General features: G+C 45.0%; 1 protein-coding gene and 1 long non-coding RNA gene across 3 annotated transcripts in view; one reads left to right on the top strand and one right to left on the bottom strand.

The window, feature by feature from the left end:
* Positions 1 to 2080: 2080 nt before the first annotated feature.
* Positions 2081 to 5990, top strand: LOC101156879 (melanoregulin). Its single transcript, XM_004086936.5, has 5 exons — positions 2081 to 2816; positions 2891 to 3110; positions 4236 to 4326; positions 5174 to 5340; positions 5703 to 5990. The coding sequence occupies exons 1-5, from the start codon at positions 2599 to 2601 to the stop codon at positions 5778 to 5780; spliced, it is 774 nt and encodes a 257-aa protein (XP_004086984.2). The 5' UTR covers positions 2081 to 2598; the 3' UTR covers positions 5781 to 5990.
* LOC110014894 (uncharacterized) overlaps positions 5338 to 17387 on the bottom strand; it is a 25535-nt gene continuing 13485 nt past the window's right edge. Inside the window, exon 3 of one of the 2 annotated variants that reach the window (XR_013652601.1) lies at positions 5338 to 5776. This is a non-coding gene — a long non-coding RNA (uncharacterized LOC110014894). Of the gene's footprint in view, positions 5777 to 14200; positions 15599 to 17387 lie in introns of those variants that run through there. The other variant, XR_013652602.1, reaches the window with a different exon arrangement.

Genomic DNA, 17387 nt, shown 5'->3' with positions numbered 1-17387 from the left:
AACTGGCTTGTTTGAACATTTCCTCCTCTCTTCCTCTTCTTCCTCTGTTCTGTGATGTGTTGCTGCTGTTCTTTTCTCCTTCCTGGTACCTTGATGAGAGTTCAGCCTCACATTAGGTAGATGAATGAGCTGGAGATGAGTAAACCAGCCAGACTTCCCTGGGAATTAAAATCACCTTCCGTCTGTGTCTCTGCATCCCATCAGTGTGTGTATGTGTGTGCATGTGTGTGTGTTTGTGTGTGACAGCTTCTCGTGTGGACCTCATGAATGGAAGTGATGGACTTAGCTCCCTGCAGGCTTCAGCGTGCACGTGTGTTGTTACTCTTGTTGTCGGGCTGCCCTGGCGTCGGACCCGTCTGTCTTTTCCGTCGAGCTGGAACATAATTCTGTTCCCAGAGCTGCACAAGCACAAACACACCTTTAGGCGGCGGCCATCAGTGCGAGGGCTCCATCACTCACCCTCACGTGCGCTGTTGGGCTACACTCCGTCAGTGTCACGTTGTCACTGGCCGAGTGTGTGAGAAAGTGTCGGTCCAGCATCCACTGCAACAACATCCTGGAAACAGGAGGAGAAGATTCACACAGACTGCAGCTGATTCTCCCAACAAACCCAACGGTCCTCCGCCTTCGGTTGTTAATGGAAACAAATGAATGAAGAAGCATTTTGATGACCCTTTTGAAGGAAGAGGACTTTTGTTTTAGAGTAAATGACACGTTTTAGAACAAAACACATCTGCTTCCAGAAATCCCAGAGGAGCCGCTGAGGAAAGTTCTGCATGGACGGGTTCTTACAAATGATCCCTCATCATAGCTGAAGCTGATGGTTGGGGGCTGATCCTGTGTTCACACCGCCCTCACAAACATGTATTCAAGTGACCGCTTCCACTGAAACGTCTGTCAATGGCGCATACTTGTATAGCGCTTCTTTACCTTCCTGAAGGCCCAAAGCGCTTTACAGTCACATTCCCATTCACACACTGATGGCGGCTCCGCTGGCGCCAACCTTCCACCAGAGGCAAGGTGGGGTTCAGTGTCTTGACCAAGGACACTTGGACACATGGATATGCTAGGCGGGAATCGAACCTGCGATCTTCTGGTCAGAGGTTGACCATCCTACTACTGCACCACGCCTAGATGGTGTTTCGGGCTGCCACCCTCACACGTCCTTACACAGGTTTTTAAGTCAGTTAGTCAAACACACGACCATTGAACGCACGTTAAAAGTTAAACCAGTTGAGCTCTGGCCAATCAGATTTGGTAGAGATGCGAGAGTTGCCTCATTTTTACTCACAGACGTTTTCCGATTTTCACACCAAGCCTTTTCCAGCCGCGAGAACACGCTCAGGTATCGACACTTAAATGTAAACACAGCGTGCCATAAGCAGAACACGCGTTCCTCACCTGACTCACTTCATCACATGACTAGTGTGTACGTAGTTTTAAAGACCCACTCCGATCACCTCTTGATCTGTTTTCCCAGGGAGCTTTTCATAATAATTATGGCATTTTAGTCAAAATCCAAAAGCCTGTGTGGATTTCCAGGACGTAGTTTCTGCAGAGCGGCAGGAGTTCATTAGAAATTTACCTCTGAGTATTTGGTGGGACTGCTGGTGCAGAGCAACCCCGCCCCCCCTTTCCCTCCCTGTTGCTGAGAGCTCTCTGTTTACATGCTCCCCCGCTGGCTTACAGCTCCTCTCCCCCCAGTTAGCGATGCAATAAAACTGACAGCAGCATCAGATCTTTCCATCCGTCCAGTTCTGATCCAGATTCCAGCTGGATTCATGGATCTGTTGGTCTGCAGGTGATCATCAGAAAGGGGCGGATAAAGTCTTCTTCCAACACTTTTTCGTCTGCTCCTGATTCCCGATGATGTAAATAAAGTAATACTCAAAATTATCATTTAAAGCATGATTTTCTTTATCTATCCATCCTCATTCATGAGAAAAATGCTACAAGAACATGTTAAAAACACCTGAAACACCATGTTCATGGGATTGGGCCTTTAATCTACCCAGGAATCTGAGTAAATCCGTCTGAAAGCTCAGCCTCACTGAGCCGCTCTCAGACATTTTCTGGACGTCAGGCTGACAGGAGACACACAGAGGGTCAAACGCAGTCAAAGGAGATCTGTGTTCAGGCTGACACCAGGAGCTGCTGGAACATCTCCACTCCAGCCAGGATCTGGTGTGAGACATGGAGCAACACTGCCACCTGGTGTGGAAAACAGGGACGACACACGTGTCCAAGAGGATGCATCTGAAGGTAAGCAGCCTGTTTTCCTCGCACCGTTCCGTCTGAATTACCGCAGGTTCTGGCTTCTGTTGGGAAGACGAGCTGAACTGGAAGGAGGTGAACTCCAAACTCAAACCTGAGTGACGTACGGTGAGACAGGATGAAGAACAAGAGTTGAAAAGGTTCCTCTGGAGGATCCGCTAAGCTGAGGGTTCAGCAGAGCTGCAGAGCTCTGACTCAGGAGTTCCTGATTCCTGTTGGATAAACGTTCCATTCATTCCTGAGCCGTCCCGTGTTATCTGAGCGTCGACCCTGTTTCTGGTCACAGGATAATGTAATTGGCAGCCAGCCCTCACCCAGACCAGGATGGCTTCTCATAACGGCCGGGACGAAGGGCGGACTCAGGCTGGATTTATTCTCCTGCTCACTCAGAAATGGGGAGCTTTTCGGGCGGACATGTTTAGGTTCTTTCAGGGTTCTGGTGAGGATCGGCCGTTCTGTGTGGAGATGGGGGCTTCCTTCACCCTCCGCTGCTGTCAGTGCTGTCTGAGAACCAGCAGGGAGGAGAAGAAGGCCATTCTGCGGTGAGAAAAGCTGGACGTCTGCTCCCAGATCTGCCTGTGTTTTTTTCATTTCTGTTCTGGTGTTTTCCCCCCAGTTTGAACACAACTTCAGCCTCCAGACGAGCGGAGGAGCTGACCAGCGAGTCCAGCGACAGCGAGGAGGAGAGCCTCTTCGGACCCCCCAGTCTGAAGGACAGCCGTCGGGGCCCGAGGAAGGCCTCGGACTCCCTGGTGGATTCTTGCAGCAGCCGTGGATCAGAAAAGGAGCTGCAGGCTTTTCTGAGCCTGCGGGAGGAGGCCGACCAGGCCACAGAGGTGACGGCAGCTCTTTCTGTTCCTGGTTCTGATGAGCAGCAGACGCTTCAGCGATCTTCTTTAAACACGTCACATAAATCTGGACAGAGCAGGAATGAGAGTAAAAACTGTGAGAACTTCCATGAGGCATTGAGTCTTTCTGCTCCAGAGGAGTTTTCTAATTCAATCATCCAATCAGGACAGAGGACGCAAACAGCTGACTCTCAAAGAATCCTTTCACTCCAGGTTCCTCCAAAGAATTAAGAAAACCGTCCGAGCTTTTTCAAATCACAGCAGGAGAAGACCTTAAAAACAAACAGCGACAAAATCTCTTCTGAGTTTAAAAAAAATAAGAAAAAGTATCGAAATCCACCAACGAAACCAAATCACAGAAGAGGGGGGGGGGGCTCCAAAAGAAATGGTTGATTTATGGATTTGATTTATGGATTTATTTCAAGTATTGTTGTCAAAGCAATAAAAAATTTACACACATTTATCAAACTCATTACAGAAATGATGAAATGCATAGATTAAGAAAATAAAACAAAATTATGTTTAAATTATTATGGGATGGCCATGGGATCCTGTGTTTTGGTGGCCATTGTGTGGCAAAGTTTGAAATTTGGCAATTTCCCCAGAATATGGAAAAAAAAATGTTTTACACACATGCTGCCTGCTTGGGTCTACAATCACAACCAACGTTTTGTTGACCTTTGACCTCCGGAACAGGCCGTCATCATCAATTAAAAAAAAAAAAACCTTAGCGCCAGCTATAAATTAAAACCCCTCCTAAGGATGTGGATCTATCGCTTTCTGACTTGCTGTTTGGGAAAAATGTTGGAATTAGATGTTGGAGGCTAGCGCGCACGCACGCGCACTCACACACACACAACAACGAGTCAGAAACAGTTGTTGTTATAATTTCTTAAATGAATTGACGTTTCCAGGTCGTACCGATTACTGCTGTAAAACAATCAAATACTCTGCAGTTTCAAACGTTTCAACAGATGTTTTTGAAAACAATCACAAAAGGCAGGAAGCTCAACACTCTAGGGGTCGACGCAGCCTGATGGTCGTCTCTGTTGGGGTGCACTAAACTATCGTCATGGATACGGAACCGTTCTGTGTCTGCTGGTTTCTCCACAGGAGTGGGAGAAGCTGAATTACGACATTTACACGTTACGCTGCACCAGGCGAGAAGTTCGATCTCGATGGAAGAAGATCCTGCTCCAGCTGGGTGAGACGCTCTGCTTCCCGCTTCAGTCCGGTTTCAGCTGTCTCATACGTGGGGGGGGGCATTTGTTCTCCACATTTGACCCAATTCCTGAGCTGCAGACACAGGAAGCTTGGTGGTTTAACCCCCCCCAATCCAACCCCTTAATGCTGAGTGTCAGAGAGGGGGGGAGTGGAGCCTTTGGAGCTTGCGGTGCGATTCCAAGATGGATTTGAACCCACAACCTACCAGTCTCAGGGCAGAAACGTTAAACAAAAATATTCTGGACTGAAACTTTTCCTGAATTTTCTAAAGTCTTGAGCGGATTGTGAACGATTGTAAAAGCTGTCTTTGGATTTCTTTTCTCACCGTTTCTCATCAGGAACATGACCTGCTGGAATTTAAAGTTAACAAGCTCCAGTGTACAAACACTAACATGTTATAAACAACTTAGATTTAGCTTTTTAGTTCTGTTGTCTGCGGTTCAGTGCTCCTGCTGTTTTCCGCTCTTATTTTGAAGGGGAGCTGCGTGTTTCTTGTTTCCTGCCGGTGTTTCACACCTGGAAGCTGTTTGTCCTTCACACTTGGGGGGTTTTGTTGGGAGCCATCCTGCTGTCTGTCCTCCATTGTTTCTGCAGCTTTCTGTCAGAAAGCATCCGGCATCACCTCCAGATCGATCACAAACTAAATCAGCGCTGAATAAAGGATTTGCTTTTTTAGAGGAAGAATTCTCATTGGCAGAATCAATTCATTACTAGAAATTAAGCGGGACAGTGGACTGAGGTTTGAAAACACCAAACTGTGCACCTTCAGGTCTTTGCTGCAAAACCCCCCCCCAAAGAAATCCCACCTAATGTTAGACTGTTTGCAGGTTACGAGTGTGAGGTGGAGTCGCTGCTGGATGTGAACAAGCAGAGCAGCTTCAGTCCAGACAGAGAGCATCTGAAAGAAGCCAAGGAGCTGCTGAAGCAGCTGCTGGACCACAGCTTTCTGTTCCCTCCTGGGACTCAGAACCGCAGCAGATATCTCCACGTCATGGTGAGCTGAGAGGCTTGGGCTCAGAGACAGGAAACCCCTCCTCAAAGGTTCCAGGTTCAACAGGAAGGAGGCTTCATGAGAGCAAACAGGCAGATAAACGTACATCTGAGCTGAACTTCAGCTTCCCTGAAGCTCCTCATGAATCCGTCTCTTTAGGTTTCCTGCCGCTCCTTCAATCCTTCTTTTCTGCCCCTGACCTCTCCTCCATTCCTCTTCCGGCTTGCAGATGTTTCATATCTTCTTCTGCTGCTTCTGTGTCGAGCAGGAGGCCCCGAGCTCGCTCTGCTTTTCTCTGTTTGCAGGACGGCGCTTTGTATTCACAGATTCTGGTGTGTTTGTGATGGACCTTGTCCACGTTTCAGGACCGCCTGGTGTCTCTGGACAGCGCAGACGACTTCATCAGGCTGGCCAAGCAGAAATATCCCAAGAAGGAAGCCTGAGAGGCAGAAACAGATGAATGTCAGGAATCTGCAGACAGGAGACAGCAGTCATGATGGAAGCTTTTCTCTGCTCGCCTCTTAAACTTACAATTAACTCACAATTACTAATGCTCAGTATGAACTGTCAATGAGAAGTACTAAGGTTTTTGTTTGATATAGATTTAAATGCTTTTATCTTAATAAACCTAAAAATCATAAGGTTCAAAAAAAGATTTGTTTATTTTTCTCAAATAAATTCAAATGTCCAATACTCCTGCAGTAACTGTTGTGCCCAGAAGGTGGCAGCATACACTCATGTTCCAAAGAAATAACAGCAAAACATTCCCCAAAGCCCTTTTCTTCTCAAAATATTTTTTTAACGTGAAAAAACTAGTTTTTCCTCTAAAAACTAAAAAAAAGCTTAAATAAACTGATAAGATACGTTTCCCTTTTGCTAAGACGTCACGCAGATTTCTCCTCAGTCTTCTCCTCACAGATCATTTCCTCATAAACACTCATTTAGGCCGATCAGGAGCTTCAAAGGGGGCAGCAGCTTCTCCAGAGACGGCAGCATAATGTGCACAAGAGGACGGAGTTTTCTCTGACCCAGATATTTTCTCTCCAAGGCCCCTTCCCAAGTTTGGGAAACAGATGTGGAACTGAGAAGAGGGGAACACTGGGGGAAGGGAAGGCCGTTACACCACCCGCACCTCTTTTTCTCATTAAACGCCTTTGTGCGTGAAAAGAGTGCACGGCGCAGCGATCCACTCGTTCTCAGATCCGGTCCGGACAGGAGTGATGCCGACCCGGACCTCTGAGATGTTCCCTGTTATTCCGGTCGCTATGGTTACGCTATGTGCAATAAAACATGCATTTCCACCTAATGATGGAAAAGGTCATCACCACTCATCTTATCAACACTTAGTTGATAAGATGAGTGGTTTTTGTGGTTTAAGTCTTCTTCATCTCCTTCCATCTGTGTTTTTGGGGACCACAGGCCTTTCCTTCACCTCCTCAGGCTCTCCTTTGTGAATCCAATCACAGCCTACCTCTGCTGCCCTTCAGGGGCGTCTGAGTTTAGCCAGGAAGGAAGGCGTGACGCTCAGGCGGCAGCTCACCTGTTTGACAGCTTCCAATGACTCAGAGGCTTGAATCTGCTCGCTGTCTTCGCAGAGATTAAACAAGTATAAAACATGTCTGCAGATGCCGTTACTGAAGAATATTCACTGGAGCATCATCGACCAGAGAAATAATGGCTCTGGAGCGAAACACCTTCAGGTTTTCAAGACGTTTCATGTAAAATGTACTGAAAACGATTAACCTGGAGTGTCACAAGACATGAGGATGAAGCTCCTAAACCCCAAAATCCAGAAAATCATTGGTTTAAAGAATTATTAAACAGTCTTTTCCTGCTGCAAATAACAGAAAGCAGGAGCATGCACAGTATTTATGATCCACATGACATAACCCTAAACAATCACAGAGAAGCCTTTTGTTATCATGACCTCCAGCACAGCAGCAGGACATCTTCATGTTACCATCCAGGCTGTGGTCCCCCCTCACATGGTTTGTAGAAATACAGTTTAGTCTAAATTACAAAAGGGGTTTATTCAAATACACACCTTGTGTGTATTTGAATGAAATCTGTCCGACACAAGAGGCCTTCAGCTCTCATCTGTCTGCTCAGCCATTGGACAAGTAAAAAAAGAAAAAGAAAAAAAATTGACTTTATCATCAGTTACGGTCGTCCTGCGTCTGCATACGCCTCTCTAATCCATAAGGGACACCCCAGTCACAACCCCCCTCAGGATAAATGGGGGGGCTAAAGCTTTGCTGCTGAAAATTACAGAGGGGTCAGCAACAAAAATAAAAGCCACAAACTGTGTGATCCATCACAGAAGAAGCAACAAAGGCAGGTTTGTGCTTGCCCCCCCCCCCTATCTGAAACCCCCCCATCTGGAAGAAGTTTGAAGCTGTGAAGCAGCAGAAACGACAGATTCTGCAGGTTTTACTGACGGTTTTCTCCAACAGCTACTGGGTCTCTGCAGACGTGAAGCCAAACCTCACCGGCATTTGTCACGCTACATACGTGTGTGTGTGTGGGGGGGGGGGGGGGGTCAGACTGCAGTTGGGTTTAATGTAAACACTGGGATGCATCTCCTCTTGGCATTTCCTGTCTCTGATTCTGCTGATAAGAGGAGTTATGCAGAAGTAAACAAAAGCTGACGCGTTTCTGTGCATTCAGCGGCGTTGGGTTGAAGTTCTGGTTCAGTTCTTTGTTCTGTTCTTTCACGACCTCGTTTCTTCATCCATCACAAGTTTGAATCACATTCTGAAGGGTTTTTTTCTTAAAAAAGCTTTGTGGATGGAAAAAAAGTGATACAAATCTTTGCTGGAGGTCATGAATGTAAAGTTAGCAGGAAGTCCTGAACAGAAACGCTTTTGACGAGAAAACGTTTAAACTTTTTTTAGATCTCTGTCATTAATAAAATGTTAAGTGAGGATTTGAGCATTTTTAGGTCATTTTTTTCTCTCTTTGACTGACATGATCACATCTTGTCTTTAAGAGTTATAAAAGGATCAGAAAAATTCAATCTTCATGGAAAGAAAAGCAAATAATTTGATTTGATTTATTGATTTATTTCAAGGATTGAAGTCAAAGAAATAAAGAATGATTTATCAAGATCATTACAGAAATGACAAAATGCAAAGATTAAAAAAAACAAAAAAAAAGACACTTAAGTCGCATTTGCTTTTGGTAATTAAAAACAGTGATCATTAACTAAAGTCATGTAGAGCTTCATTTATTGCTTATAAAGGAGTGGGAAGAAGCGATCTTATATAATCCCACCCCTATAATTTGTAATCAATAAAACTGATCAGCTAAGATCGGAGAGTTCCCTAAACTAAAGGTGTCAGAGAAACAATCCAGAATGTCTGTTTCCTTCACAGCTGACAGGATTTAACCCTTTCAGAGCTTCCATGGTTTCTCTCAGAGAACCCCCCCCCCCACACACACACACAGACACACATCAACCAACAGACTTCATTTATTTTGTATTTAAACACGAGGGTAAGTCCTTTGAGATGCAACATCTGCCTTTCATGAGGGTCCTCTTTATCACACCTTTACCAAAGTAGACGAGAAAGAAACAAAGAAGAAACAGTTCAGTCCAGCTCATGCACAGACTCACGTGCACGCCCACACACACACCAGCCTTCCGTCTTCACCTGTCTCTTCAATGACAGTGCACAGAACAAACAAGGTTCAAAAACATATAAAATAAAAATAAAAGTTATAATTTGGTGGAAATACTTATTAGTTTTAACACATAAATAATTTATGTCACAGAACAATATACATTTGAACAACAACTAAGAGGAAAAACAAAGAAACAAACCCAGACACACAGGAACAAGGGCAAGGAATAAGACACTACAAAGGAAACGTAATATTACACTGTAATTAGAGAAAATCCTTTCCATAAAGAAGTAGAAAAAGGAAAAGTGGATTAAATCTGTGCTGGGCGGGTTGTAACTTTTTATACTTGGTCAAATGATCCAAAAAGGCTGCCACACGTCAAAAAAAACATTTAGCTTATCGTCCAGAACACATGGAATCCTATCCATGAGAGAACACTGGTGGGTTCAGGAAGACTCATCTTAAATAGAGGCACAGGATAATAATAATCATGTTTAATGAAACTTTAAAAGGTATGAATGCACACACGGTCAGTGACAGAAGAAGATTTAGCATCTTCTGATTCTTGATGTTTGCTCAGGAGGAACAGCGTCACACCTAAAGAAACGGAATCAGACCAGCATCCACTTGAAAGAGCAGCTGCTTCATCACAGCTGAGGGCTGAGCAGCTGGAGTCAGGAGGAAACACCACAAAGCAGAGGGTTGAAACGGGGATTTGGCCACAGGCGGACAGAGTTTAAAGGCCGTGTGGCGGCGGGAACGCTCACATGAAAAAGTGGGAGTGGCCATGTTTTGTTCATTTGAAAGATCTCCAGCATCACTGAGAGCTCCATGTGGGCTCAAGAAGCTCCACAGGAACACGCTGTCCCAATTAGCGTGACCCAACTCCACTTCTAATTAGGCGTAATGGATCAAACACAAGGACAACTTCAAGCACTTGGCTGTGCTTTTCCACTGCAAACATGCAGCCCAGACTACCACCGGACCGCCACCGTGCTTTGTTGTATCCTGGCTGTTGTTATCTGTAATATGAGGGTTGAAATTGTCATCACATTTGGTCGGGGATGAGTCCGGAGAGCAAGGTGGAACCTTTCAGTGGTTCCTCAGACCTTTACCGACCCGTTTTCACAGAAACAGGCTCCTCCTGATGATTCTGCTGAATATTAGTTCATGCAAAAGGATAGCAGATCAGAAATATCCTCACACATGTGGATTTAGCCAGAGCTGTGGCGCAGCAGGGCGTGTGCAGCCTTTCTGTGGTGAATCGAGTCCACATTGCAGTTTAATCCGACCTCTAACCTGCGAGTTTAGTAGATTCTGATGAAGACCGGTCCAGATTTTGGGCTGCAGCCTGAGTCTGATTTGAGGACAGAGCTATCGGCACACGTTTCCTTCAGATGAGTTTAGCCCAGAGCAGAGTCTGTAGACTGTGGGTGTGAACGTGTGCACGTTTGTGTGGATTTCACCCAGCTGCTCCAGCCGTGTTTCCCCAAAGTGCCACAGGAGCTCTGCAGCATGAGCAGACACGTCCAAACCCTCAGATACCATCAGGTCAGATGATTCACTTCAGCATCAAAGATCCCTGAAACACCTGCTGAAACAGGTTTCTGACAGAACCTCAGAGCTGTAATTAAAACCTGCCGTCTCATTCAGGAAGGACCTCCACTGTGGTAAACGCTCCATCACAGCGGTCCGTCACAGCAGACATGAGCTCGGGTTTCCCCTCAGAGGTTATGCTGGCTTTAAGGGAAGCAAACGGCTTTCACCAAACACAAACTCACAGACAAATGAGGATCAGTCAAATAATAAACATTTCTGCTGATGGAGAAACAACGTCATGACATATTTGCTGTTTCAGAACCAGAGGACCACCCTCCCTGTGTTGTTGCTACACGACATATTTTTGTTTTCTAAACGCCGCTTTGAGATCCATAGAAAGATCCATCATCCACACATGGAGACACCCGGAACACAGGAGAACCTTCACAGGAGCAAGGAGAGTCCAAGAACACAAGGAGGACTCCTGCAGGAGGTCATGAGAGAAGCAAAAGACAGTGAAGAGACTTTCAGGCGTCACTGGACTGAGTTCAGGTCAGAGGTCATGATCAGTCAGAAAGTGACTTTTGGACAGCCTTTATGATAACAGCTAAGCACAGTGTTGGGCGTTTGATGATATGGGCTCAACCTGACAAAAACTAAAGACAAAAAAAGGAAGGACACAAAAAACAAACTGAAATCCTGAGAGAATAACTGCTGATTTTATTGTTTTATGTACTATTCTTGCTTTGATTACTTGGAATAAACCATTTCAAAATCCTCTCCTTGTCCTTAAACTGAGGGCAGATTTCTTTCAGGATCAGTTCCTGAGTCACTCCAGATTTTTAGAGTTCTAAGGCTAAACACCATCAGCAGAGACACCTGTCATTATTTAGATCTTTCCAGGTGAGACGGTGATTCATTCACCTGACTAAGTCCCCGTCTGCACTGATCTGACGGCCCGCAGACGCTCAACACAGCCCGAGCCTCGCCGCTCTTTTGGCGTGAGTCAGAGCACCGATGGCGGAAGATCATTCAGAAGAGCCGCTCTCAGGTGATGTCATGAGATGAAGGTGTGGAAGGATAAGGAGAGATGAAACACGAGACAGAGGAGAGGCTGCAGGTTCTGCCTCTGAGCTCCAGACGGGTCACATTAACCCAGTCTGACCCCAACAAGCCCTGATGAAGACCACCATGTAAGAGATTTCAAATCAAATCAAACTTTATTTATAAAGCACTTTTCCTATGAAAACACAACAGGACTGTGTGTGTGCTAGCATGCACGCATGTGTGTATGTGCATGTGTGTGCATGCAAGTGCTTGTACACACAACTTCACAGTAACAGACCTGGTTCTGGAAGACTAAAATGGACCTGGTTCTGGTCCTGAGATTCTGTCTCCCAAAGGAAACTCATGTCTTCACGCTGAAGGTTAGATATGAATCCATGTGTATTCATGTGTTTTTCCACTAATGAGACCCTGAAGTGAAACGGTAAAGAGTGGAACGTTTGTGTCATGGACGTCTGGAATCAGAACCAGAGAACTACAGAGTTCAGACTTTCTCTGCTACTTCTCTGATTTTCATTTCAGGCCAGAAGGAAGAGGATCAATAAAAGAAAATAACTTTGTGTTTTTCTGAGCTTTTATTTTGCTGGAATGCTGGGAAATAAAATCAGATTCCCGTATCTCCTCACTGTTTCCAGAGGTTTTAACTTTCTGCGGTGTTACTGGGATGATCGGAGGGGGATCAGAAAAACTTTCAGTGTTTCCATCTCTCTGCAACGTAAGAGACGCCAACGACTGCACAGATTCACTGCTGCATGTTTGGGCCGCTCGCATTCCGGTTTCCATAGAGACCGTCAGCCTGCCGCTGCAAACACCTGATGGTAATTTCATCAGGGACTTCTCAGAGGCAGAACTGAGACTCCAAATGATTTGAGACCAGCTTCAAAGACATTGTCACAGCCAAAGGAGAAAGGCGGGAAAATTAAATGATTGCTGGGTAATTCTCACCTGCTTTGATGAAGAATGCATAAGGAACAACAGAAAAATGACTTACATGGAGCTGAAGTCCTCCTCCTTGGAGCAGAAGGAGCTCACAGGGAGGAGATGGACAGGATTATTATCAGACTAGTTAGTATTCAGAGATTATTTAACTTTATGTTAATTTGTTTAAATTAAACTTAATAACTATTTGTTTTAAAGGCTGCTAGAAGTTGAAGCTGGGGTAACTATGGTGCTCTGGGGTTCTGTCCTCTTTTCTCATCTACTTCTACTCTTCCTCTCTTCTCTATTCTTGATCTTTATTCATCATTTAGTTCTCCATGCCTCTGTTTGGTGCAGTGATTCATGAATTGTCCCTCTTTTCCCTCCTGGGGAGTGGGAGTGCTTCCGACTCCAGTTGGCTCATCCGTGCTCCAGTTGCTGACCGTCTACCTCGCCTTTGCTCGCGCTCCTACACCTGGCTGTGGATCCTGCCTCTGGCTCATCTCTGGCTCGTCTCTGCTCTGTACCTGACCGAGTACCTCGTCTCTGCTCCTACACCTGGCTGTGGTTCCTGCCTCCGGCTCGACTCGCACCCCTGACTGTCCCCACAACCACGGCTGGATGAAGCTCGTCTGCTGGACTTTATATATGTAGTTGTAGATTTAGATAAGTTGATTCTTCTCTGTGAGTTCTGGTAAATCGCCTGTCCGTCCTGGGGGAGGATCCCTCCTTCATGTGGGCACCCCTGAGGTTTCTTTGTTTTTTCCGGAATCCATTTTTTTAGGAGGTTTTCCTCACAGAGAAGGGGGGTCTAAGGGCAGGGATGCTAGTTTAGTTTAGTCAGTTTGTTAGTTCAGTTTAGTATTTTCCTATTGAACTCTTTGTATTCATGATCCTTTTGAGTTTATGTTTAATTTCTTCAATTACCGATACAAAGCCCATCGAGACGACTGTTGTGAATTTGGGCTACAAATAAAATTGAATTGAATTGAATTGCTGCAGGAGTTGCACAAAAAAACACACCTCCTCCGGTCAAATGACACACAAGATTAAAAATAATGATAAAATGGATATAATAGATTTAAAAATGTGATAAAAATGAAAGAAAGTGATTGTTGGCACGTCGTTTTCTAAATACGCTCAGGCCGTGCAGAACTTTTCACCTGACCCGGAGGAAGGTTAAGGTTGGGGTTAAGGTAAGGATAATACATGTGACGAACAACAACAACAACATTTAGCCTTAGAATCACTTAAAATACATGCGGGAAATGTGCATTCAACATGAATTTCCATCAGGTTTACCGCTTGGTCGCTTATAAATGCGTTCAAATAACATAATACGAAATTAAAAGTCAAAGATGTAAAATTCACTCAAGTCTGTGTGAATATATGTAAATATAAATACATATGACAGCATTGATATGCCTGTCCAGTTTTCTTTCATCTTTTTAATGCACTCAATAAAACAGTTAAAAACAGTTATTGAATATTTTGAAATACTTGAAGTCAAAAAGGTAAATTTTGGGTGTAAAAATTAAAGAGGCACAAATGACATAACCCTTTGTATCATATTTAATGTATGCATTTCTGAGATACCTCTCATTAAATTTATCTTAACTTTCCCTAAAGGCGCCTATTCACAAGCCGCGTAGCGTGTTGACGACACCCGCGGCGTTCACACCAGACAAGCAGGGGGCGGCCGGGACGAGGACTCTTCTTTGTTTTTTTTTTTCACTGTTTACTAAAAGTTGTCCACCTCCTATAATTGGAAGAGTCTTGGTGCGAAACGTCAAAGCGGTGTAAATCACTAAAATCTTGCTCCAGGCTTTTTTCCCCAAATATATGAAAGACCTCATTCCCATAATTCCAGGCGGACAGAAACTGCAATTGTTGGTTTCTCTTTCTTGATCATGTTTACAACAGTTGTACCTCCGTGTTCTGAAAAGGACTCTACCTACATGTCACTACCAAATGCAAGTCCCTGACTGGTCAAAGTTCAGCATAGTGGCGATTTAGCAGTCAAGCGGTTAAACTGGTTGAACTTCCAGCTCACAACCAGACCCAAAAACCTGCGAGGTGACGCGTAAACGTGAGCGTTCCAGACGCCGGAAACTCAGGTTGACGTGCGCTTGCGTAGACTTCATCGGAAGTGGCCGCTTGAACGTGACTTGACGCAGCCGGTGTGCATGTATCTTAAAACTCAATGTATGGAACATGATCTGTGTTTTCTGTCCTGTAGTGCATCATCCTTCCACTAGGGGCAGTAGAAGGGCTTTTCTTGGTCTTCTCTAAATGGCCACTTCCATTAAATCTCAAACACATTTGGCAGGAAAAGTTTTCTAAACTTTATGGTCCCCTATTTTTTTTTCTTTAAATCTACTTGATTGAAAAAAATACAAAATTTGTAAACAATTCTTTATAATCCAGTTACACAATGTTAAAAATGAGTGGATCTTATTAGTGGCTAAATAAGGTAAATGTTTTCATCTTGAAAAAATGTTGTGAGGTAAAACTCACCAAATAATCCAAAATATAGCTGATCTTTACCTAATAAAAAATGATATTGCAATTTTTTTTGAGGATTTCATCCAAAAAAATGGAAAATTCTGTCAAGTCTTTGTCAGGGTTAACGTCGTCAGAAAGGGTATAAACAAAGATCTGATCTCCAAACATGCTCCACCTGGACTCCACCTCTGCAGGAACTCTCAACACAGTTTGATTCGGAGAAGGTCACTAAACGTTGTGATATTCTTTATTTTTTCTTCTAACATTTCCTCAACGGCCTGATCAGCAGTACGCCCGGTGGGAGGAGCTCTGCTTCTGCTCAGCCTGACTCTTCAGGCTTTGGTCTGTGACTCAGCATCCAGAAATGAGTTTGTGCTGCTTACAGGAAGGAACCGTGACACATGCTGGGCTTCCACCATCGTGAGCTCAAAGAGCAGCAGCTGCTGCTCGCCGTCACAACTCTGAGGGGAGGGGGGGGGGTCTTGGATGTCCCAGACGCCTCTATACCTGTCTGTCTGTCCATCCAATCCCTTTTTTGCATTTCTCCAGGCTGCCGCCTCTCGTTTGGTTCTTGGGTTTCATTCGATTTTCCTGAAAGTGCCATCTGCATCTGCAGACAGACCCACGTTTAAAAGAGACCTCAAGCTTTTGCCAAATGAGAAAATGCCTAAAAATGACGAAACCAGAGTGAAGTGATGACTGAACAGAAACACAACTGCACACAGTCAGAAAATATGTTTCATCTTCCCTTCCTAAAGTTATTAATGCCTTAAAGCTTTCTGAACTCAAAGGAGTGAGAAAAGCTAAAAGATGAATGTTTGGTTTAAAATTGAAGTTTTAATGTTCTGGAGGTCTGTCTGGTTGAAAAGAGAGTTCCACAAGTTTACAGAAAAGTCTTTATAAAAATCAGCACTTTAAGGGTTTGTGATTAGAAACTAAAACCAGAGATTATGCTGAAGAAATGAGATTTTCATGAGATGTGATGGCAAATCCAATAATAAACCCAGAAAACACAGACACCTTCTGTCTGTAAAGGTTTAGTGACTTGATGTTCAGAAGAATCTAAATGTGAGCAGATTTATCATCTTCTCTGTAAGATTGACTTTGTCTCTTTTCCTAAAGAAAATGAGAACTTGGTCTCAATATTTCCAAATTTGTCACCAGCATGCAAAACCTCCCGGCCACAGCTGTGTGATGCCGTGAAATGTTCTCCGTTTGTGAAAAGGATTTAAACCTTGCCAGCCTGCAGGACTGCAGGACGGCAGGAGCTGCAGGATTTAGACCTTCCTGTGCAGACGCAGACGGGCATGGCGGGACCTCGCCGCCTGCAGGACTGCAGGAGCTGCAGGACGGCAGGAGCTGCAGGATTTAGACCTTCCTGTGCAGACGCAGACGGGCATGGCAGGACCTCCTAGCCTGTAGGACTGCAGGAGCTGCAGGAGCTGTAGGACTGCAGGAGCTGCAGGACGGCAGGAGCTGCAGTTTCCTCAGCCGGTGGTTCCTCGCTCAGGAGTTGATGTGAAGCCAGTTTTCAGCACTGAGGTCATCGTGGTGGACTTTGAAGCCGACCCAAACCTGGACTTCTTACAAAAGCGGGCTAATAGGAAGGATAAACTGTTACGAACAGCTGCTGGAGCGCTCCCATTGACTGTGAGGGCTAGACTGAGTGACCCCTCCCACTGGCGTTCAACACAGGAAGTGGCTCCAAGAAGACAAAATCCCATACACTTCTATAGAGAAATGAATAGCTGTTAGTCTTTCTATTGGTCAGAAGAACTGTTCTGGATCTGGTACATTTTCTTAACATATTGATAATCCTCTTTTTTTTTTTTTTTTTCTGGAGAGCCAGTTTAGCTCGTGCTGGTTTGCGGCGCCTTCCGTTCGTGAAACCAGGGTTCGACTCCGGGCTGCTCCCTGTTCCCTTCTCTACCTCTGCCGGTTCCAAGCCCGGTTTGAGAAGGTTGCGTCAGGAAGGGCATCCGGCGTAAAACATTGCCAAATTTACCATGCGACTTGTTCGCTGTGGCGGCCCCTGATGGGAGAAGCCGAAAGTGGAAGAAGAAGATTGATAATCCTCATTTTTTAATGATATTTTTTCTGGAGTTTAAGTTATTCAAGTTATAAACTGACCAATCAGATGCCTTAATAAAAGTAGGGGGAGTCTGCTGCCCCCCATGTTCAAGGGTAGGGGCGTGGCCTTCCAACACTCCCGATTGGTAAGAGTTGGTTGCCATAGAAACGTTGACTTGGACTAATCACTGCTGCGTGCCCACATCTGTCTTCACCATGATGGATCTATTGTCCGGTAGGATCGTTTACATTGAAGTGAACAGGAAGTGACTTGCCGGTGTCCTGAGACACTTCCTCTGTGAAGGCGTTCCACAGAGATTCAGATGGCA

Source organism: Oryzias latipes, chromosome 21 (assembly GCF_053564925.1).
Source record: "Oryzias latipes strain Hd-rR chromosome 21, Olatipes_Hd-rR_3.1".
In the NCBI taxonomy this organism is placed as follows: Eukaryota; Metazoa; Chordata; class Actinopteri; order Beloniformes; family Adrianichthyidae; genus Oryzias; species Oryzias latipes.
This window is presented reverse-complemented; position numbering and strand designations above follow the sequence as displayed.

What these genes read in the sequence shown, in the direction of transcription:
- LOC101156879 (XM_004086936.5), top strand. Translation starts at nt 2,599, where the DNA reads ATGGCTTCTCATAACGGCCGGGACGAAGGGCGGACTCAGGCTGGATTT. An exon ending in GAGAAGAAGGCCATTCTGCG is followed by an intron (nt 2,817 to 2,890) that starts GTGAGAAAAGCT and finishes TTTTCCCCCCAG; the next exon opens with TTTGAACACAACTTCAGCCT. An exon ending in GCAGATATCTCCACGTCATG is followed by an intron (nt 5,341 to 5,702) that starts GTGAGCTGAGAG and finishes TCCACGTTTCAG; the next exon opens with GACCGCCTGGTGTCTCTGGA.